This window comes from Paramormyrops kingsleyae, chromosome 6 (assembly GCF_048594095.1).
Source record: "Paramormyrops kingsleyae isolate MSU_618 chromosome 6, PKINGS_0.4, whole genome shotgun sequence".
In the NCBI taxonomy this organism is placed as follows: domain Eukaryota; kingdom Metazoa; phylum Chordata; class Actinopteri; order Osteoglossiformes; family Mormyridae; genus Paramormyrops; species Paramormyrops kingsleyae.
In genome coordinates, this window is record NC_132802.1 from 11,503,056 (window position 1) to 11,509,912 (window position 6,857).

A 6,857-nucleotide genomic window follows, 5' to 3' on the forward strand; every position below is an offset into this window, starting at 1 on the left:
GATCTTGCTTCCACATGTACCCTTCATCACAGATTTACGATTATCATAAAACGTGTCAGATATTGCAAAAAAATGCTCTGTACTTTATTTGGTATCATTCAAAATTTTTATTCCAAAAAGCCTTACACACAGAGAGAACCTGACAGAACTAGAAAAAAAAAGATTTCACAACTATGTTCTAACAGACACCAGCTTCAAAGATCAATGCATTTTCTTAGACGAAGCGAGTACGTTGCATTTGGCTTGACTCGTCCTTGTAAGGTATTGGTGCATCTTTGCATTTCATAGTACTGTATTTTTAAGGATGAATGTCACAGCAGCCCAGCTCAGGCGAAGGCGTGGCTGACTTCAGAAACAGGACTTCCTGGTCGCAGAGGCGCAAGGTAGGAGTCGCTCCATTTTAATGGAAGATAAAACTTGGAATCCTACTTTCTGTTACCGGGTTGTATTGCAGACACGCAAGTGTAACGTAATTACGTTGATTTTATCGATAATATCCATCGAGATAGAGCAGCTTATGTAGAGAAAATAATGGCACGACGTTAGCGGAAGCGCGCGGCTTCAGGGTCCCTGTACCGTGTACGCTGCAGCTCACGAGGAATTCTTTGTCCAAACTGCATTTTTCATGTACTAAACGAAGCAGTCAGATTAAAAATTATATGCAAAACAACACGAACCAAACTTGTCAGACCCTTTTGCTTACTGTAGCAGGAAATACAGTGATATAGGTAGTAATTAGTTAATGTAGTTTTGAGTGTGTTACTTTTTAAAAAATAGTTTTGATGGATCTATTAAGTTGCGTTCGTGTATCGCTTGTCTTTCGTAATAGATAGGTGCTCGGTAAATGATATTCACTAGCCAGTAAGAAGACGCATGACATTGCAATATTTAAATGTGTAAGTGTGGTTTGGAGGACAGCAGTTTTACCAGTTTTTCCCCGTTTTAACCCCTAGAATGAACGTGGGCGTTGCTCACAGCGAGGTGAATCCCAACACCCGGGTCATGAACAGCCGGGGCATTTGGCTGGCCTACCTGCTTCTGGTCGTTGTACTACACGTGGTTCTACTTAGCATTCCCTTCCTGAGTGTGGGCCTGGTCTGGACACTAACCAATGTCATCCACAACTTGGTGAGTTGATTAGGGTGTCAGGGTCTACGCTGTGGTCGAGAATCTTTTTTCCAGTGTAAGTACCCAACCTTGGTTAGCCTTCATTAATTAAAACCCCTAATAAATCTTATTCTTTGGTTTTGGGAAATTCATGTGTTGTTCTCCTCAAAATAGAACAATAAATAGATAGGCATATAAGAGTGCACTCTGAGAGAAGTTAACATTAAAAATGTCTTTATAAGCTTTGGTGTTTTAGTGTATAGTCATTGCAATATGAGATCAGTCTCTCAGCAGAACAGTGTAATATACCAAATAGTCAGACTATAAATGAGGGAGGGGGGAGTCTGGCCATTCTGCCTGATAGTTCTGGGTTGTTATAAGCTCCAGGTATTCCAGTCCTAAGGCTATGATGGCTTAATGTCTGCACTGACCCCATTGTGATTGTGGTTATGTGTAACCGATACTTCCGTCTGCACAAGGACATAAAGAAACACATGTAAGATACACTTGGGTAAAGTAAATATTAATAACATCCATGGTATCTCAGTCCCTTGTATCCCAGTTTTGCAGTAACCCTATAACTCTCCTTGATACTGTTGGCAATGAATTATAATCTAGTCTTAAAATCCACCAATCAGCGAATAGATTTGCTGATATTAACCAAATTGCTCCAAACTGCAGCTGATGTCATCAGATAAATATGCTAATAATTATTTGGATGCTAATTGGAGGGGCTGCACGTAAAATTGTTTGTGAACAATGTGTACTAAAGAAAAGAGTAACGAGTTCCTTGAGGTGGTGCCATAATGCATCAAAGGAAGTCACTGACAGCTAGTTAGCTGGTACCTATCAGAGGAGTCAGAGATGCTGCTCAAGTTATGCTGCGTTCCATTTGAACTTGTAAGTTCCTGGTCAGAAATTTCAACTGGAATGCCCCCTGAAGTTGGAATTCCGTCTTGTGAACTCGGAGGAATCGACACACCCCCGAGCTCAGAATCCAAGATGGCTGCACCCTTTATCAACAGAAGTTAAAGCTGTATTTTATGCCGTTTATTAGCTTATTTGTGGCTTATCAAATTGGTGGCAAACACAATACTGTCCAGCCGCTATCTGTGGACGTGTTGCTATTCAAAATGCCGCTTAATGTGTTGTTATCCACTGATATTGTTAACAATGGCTAACAATTAACTAGGCTAGAACTGGGGCCCATTTCATTTAGCAGGATTTCTTGCTTAAGCAGACAACGAAGTGAACAAAGATAAAGGTCATTTAAACTGGGGTAAATTAAATCCAAAAAGTTATCCAGGTAAACAAGAAATCTTGCTTTTTGAAATGGATCCCTGGTACTACTAAATGGCTTTCCGACTTTATGTACTAAAACACTGTTAACTTGCGTGTGACGTCATTCCCAGTTCTGAGTTCCGACCTCCAAGATAAATGGAACGCAGCATTACACCCCAAGTTTGTTTCTGATAAGGCAAATCTATCTATTGGTACTGGGATGACATTTTAATGTATCAGCCTTTGCAGGTGGGAGATTTATTTATTGCTTATTTACATTGTCACGTGATTCCGATTGCGATCGGTCTGGTGGAAATCAGACGAAAATAGGGTCACGCTGATGACGTCACCATGTAAACAAACATTTATATCTCAGAAACTAAAATCACACAAACAAAAATTTTAACGGCACAATCCGGCACAAACGCGGCACATACGATTGAGACCAGTTTGGTTGAAATCTGAAACGTATGGGGCACCAGCTTCACGCAGGTGTTTGACCAACATTTAGGCTAGAATCTGGGCTTATTCTACGCTTATTGACGGTGCCAGTGTGTGTTCATGGGCGTTGGACTTGTTGGGACCAGTGTTACTGTTGCAAACGAAAACAAAACCGGACACTACCATTTAATAAAGAATAATAATTTATGAAATGAAATAAATTGGAAACTGTATTTACCAAAACAACATGTTTGACTTTAGACAGCAAAATGTACCACCATTCCCCAGCATTTTTTTTTTTTTTACTGTTTTTACACAATATCTCCTCTTTTAAAAGATGTCGTGCCTTTTGTTGTGCTGCTAACTAAACATAATAAACATACAGGTACACCGAATGTATGCAGATTACTAACTTATGGGCATCACAGTATGCCTCTGATGAATTTTTGTTAGGCATTCTACTAATATGCTTATCGAATTGTGGGCGTAAATAAGTTCAGAGAGGCTGGTGTCTGTTATCTAAAGCCCAACAAAGACATAGTTTGTTGTTGTCAAATCAAAATGAACTTAAATGAAACAGTCAATTTGGTTTTCTGGAGGAAAATTAATCGTTTAGATTAATCAACCGATCAGTAAAATAGTTAATAGATTAATTGATAGAAAAATTGTTGTTAGTGGCAGCCCTGATGTATGTATATAATGTATGGCGTTATTCCACTGGCATACCGGAACCAGACTGTACCGTAAAGAGTCACTAGTTACGGCACGGTTCCAGCTCACTTTAATTTTCCACTGTAAGAGGCTCGGATCGGTTGGATCATTGCCGGATTTGGAAAATGACAGTGATGTAAAGCTGAAGACATGCTTGTTTACTGTTCACATGGTGTTACTATCATGATTTACTATGTGCCAGTTTCCACCAGCACATCTGTTAGAATTGGTAAGATAAGATAGATCTTTATTGTCACAATTACAAAAACTGTGAAAAACAGTTTAGCAGCTCGCAGTTTAGCAGCATAAGTTAAAGTAGTAAATAAGAAATAAGAACAACTTTGTTTGAGTACAATGTGTACAATATGTCAGTCCGAGGTACTGTGTGCCTAATGACCTGCCCTAAGCATAGAGTTGCATAGAAGACAGTCATTCAGGGGGGTGGATTGTTTCACAGAAACAGTCATTCAGGGGGTGGGGGAATGTTAGCGTGTTATGGTAGCATCAAACGCTAGCGGAATTATTACCTTGCATAAATTTGCATTACAAATCCATTCATTGTAGCCGTATCATATAGTACTTTTTCAGGTTTTCAGGAATGTATCAATACACCAAAACAATCTGTTATATTACGAATAATGAATAATTCCAGTTCTTTCTTATCTCCATGCTTTTCGAGCAGTCAGATAGTGATGATGTAACCAGCTCTGTTTAATCACACTGTCATCCCTGCTAGTAATCAGGGCCAGGTGAATGTGGGCATGGGCTGGGTATGGATCGGTTCTTGGTCGCAGTGGAAAGTGCCATTTATGATAATAGTACATATTAAAAGACAAGAGTGTGGTAATAATTATGGGGTGGCTTGGGTTGAAGCAAACAGGAGGCTTCTCTCCTTATCAAGTTCTATTTGTTTTGCAGGCTTTTCTCATCTTCCTCCTTTCACATTAACTTTTTTTTTGCAGTCAATTTTCTTCAAAGCAATGTACAAGTGAAGATAGCTTGGGGTCAGAGAGTGGGTCAACCATCATCCAGTACCCATGGAGCAATTGGGGTTAAGGGCCTTGCTCATGGTCCCAGAGATAGTTATATCACTACTCTACCAGCCACAGGACTAGAACCAACAACCTTTTTGGACACAGGCATAGATAGTCAGCCTACTGAGCTATACACACCACAAAACAATTTTCACACAAAATGCAGCTGAATAATATCAAGCATCTAAACAAATCACCTGATATGTTGTTTGGGTAAACACTCCATGTTGCAGGTGAAACAGATGTGTGGTGTTTATGTCTGTTAAGTGGACAGTCATTACTGATGGTGCATCTACACTCTGACTGACAGGTGATGTACCTGTTCCTCCACACGGTCAAGGGCACCCCTTTCGAGACTCCTGACCAGGGCAAGGCACGCCTGCTTACACACTGGGAACAGATGGACTACGGCGTTCAGTTCACTTCCTCTCGCAAGTTCCTCACCATTTCTCCTATTGTGCTGTAAGATTTATTTGAACCCTATCTTTCTCCATAGTCATTCAATAAGCCTAGTAAACACTGAAGTACTACAGTTTCTTATAATAATAATTATAGTGATCATTATTCATTTTTAGACCAGATTCTCCTCTTCAGAGTTACATAGGCTTTCATTGATTTTCTTCATTTTTGTCATTGGATATTTACTGGAGCAGTTTGAATCAGTTACTACCATTCCATTATTACCTTTCCTGATATGTAGACTTCTCTGTGGAAAGACTGCAGCCTTTTAACCAATTACAGCCATAAGATCAATAGCAGCATGATCTTTTGCAATAGTCTTGATGTCTTGGAAAAACAGCTTCTCTACCATCTACTGTAATCTGTACCCTTTTCTTCTAGGTACATCCTGGCCAGTTTCTACACCAAGTACGATGTTACGCACTTCTTCATTAACACATGCTCTCTTCTTAGTGTGCTCCTTCCCAAACTCCCACAGTTCCATGGGGTACGTATATTTGGAATTAACAAATATTGAATCAAAACAGCAGTCATTTTTTTTCTGTAGACATGCTGTCAAATAGGGCCCTTAGTGCTTTACCACCGCACCAGGTACCGTACTTTCACTACGGTACTTTCCCTTTTCCATTGACTTCCGGTCGAATACCAGTATCAATCAAAAGTTCCAGTACCTAATGTGCCAAACTAACTGGGGTACTTCTTTGGTACTTCGGGGTGGGACTTGAAGCGCTTTCTTTGTCGATTGGTTATGCAAATAGCCTGCTTCTGAAACCGCCATCTTGGAAAAAGTTGCAAACTCAGAAAGCAATGATAAATTAAGTAAAACAATATATATATATATAAACAGTCAAATATATAAAGAGCTCCATATATATATATATATATATATATATATATATATATATATATATATATATATATATATATATATATATAATATATAGAGAGAGAGAGAGAGAGAGAGAGCGGACAAATGAAGAGATCAAAGCTTAAATCTAAAAACATATACAATAAGATCAGGATGGCATGACAAGGAATAGAGTATTTTGCATAATATAGCTACTAGGATCGCAATATGATTTTGTTGTAATACATATTTAGGTATTTATAAAGTAAGTTGTTCAATATAAATCTACTCACAAACCCGTCTAGGAGTGACTTAAACAGCAAGTATGAAAATGATTATGATTGGCTCTGAAAAGCATGCAGCGCTCATGCAAAAGCAGTGGAGGTACATTTTAAACCGATTTATAAATATCTACTAGATCATTTTGAAAAGGAATAATCATTACAATTTCAAAAGTTTTAGTGAAACTTGAACTCTCTGCACTATAATATCTGTACAGTATTGAAGGTAAGAAAAAGCCTGATCTCAGTCTAGCTAACTAGCAGTGTAAGACCTGCATGTAAATAACATGTGATGTTGGAATTATAATACAATACAATCCGAATTCAGTACCAAATACCTTGTGATGTTATTCGGCGCCAGTACCAGTTTTTACGCCAGTGGAAAACCAATAGCTTGAAGTACTGTACTTTTGGTACGTTCTTGAAGTACCAAAAGTACGGTGCCTAGTACGGTGGAAAAGAGCCCTTTGGTCAGCTGGGGTGAGATGTATGTTGGGAGGCATATGGAATTTGGGTTCTGCGATAGAGAGATTGTCTTTAAGAGCTCCATGTCTTTGCACTGCAAACGCTTTGGACCACTGTATTAGCTACACATTCAGGAACTGGGTAGCTAGTTGATGAAACACAAAAAGTGCTGTTTTTTTCCGTCTTCCTTTGTGTTTTTCCTCATTTTCCCCTTTGACTGTTTAATTTGGT

The 6,857-nt window shown here is 39.0% G+C and overlaps 1 protein-coding gene across 4 annotated transcripts; it reads left to right on the forward strand.

Moving 5' to 3' along the window:
- The first annotated feature begins 330 nt into the window (after positions 1-330).
- On the forward strand, positions 331-5,928 carry ormdl2 (ORMDL sphingolipid biosynthesis regulator 2). Of its 4 annotated transcripts, none has more exons than XM_023834861.2 (4): positions 331-383; positions 954-1,128; positions 4,915-5,036; positions 5,415-5,928. In XM_023834861.2, exons 2-4 carry the CDS (start codon positions 955-957, stop codon positions 5,548-5,550), a joined length of 432 nt encoding a protein of 143 aa, XP_023690629.1. In that variant the 5' UTR covers positions 331-383; position 954; the 3' UTR covers positions 5,551-5,928. The 4 variants fall into 4 exon arrangements, with proteins under 4 accessions (XP_023690629.1, XP_023690626.1, XP_023690627.1 ...); XM_023834858.2 differs by having other exon boundaries at positions 4,885-5,036; positions 5,415-5,924; XM_023834859.2 differs by lacking the exon at positions 331-383 and adding an exon at positions 389-469 and having other exon boundaries at positions 4,885-5,036; positions 5,415-5,925.
- Positions 5,929-6,857: the final 929 nt, after the last annotated feature.

Excerpts from the sequence above, each read along its gene's own strand:
- ormdl2 (XM_023834858.2), top strand. The coding sequence starts at position 955 with ATGAACGTGGGCGTTGCTCACAGCGAGGTGAATCCCAACACCCGGGTC. Across the intron at positions 1,129-4,884 it reads CCAATGTCATCCACAACTTG|GTGATGTACCTGTTCCTCCA; the intron begins GTGAGTTGATTA and ends TCTGACTGACAG. Across the intron at positions 5,037-5,414 it reads ACCATTTCTCCTATTGTGCT|GTACATCCTGGCCAGTTTCT; the intron begins GTAAGATTTATT and ends CTTTTCTTCTAG.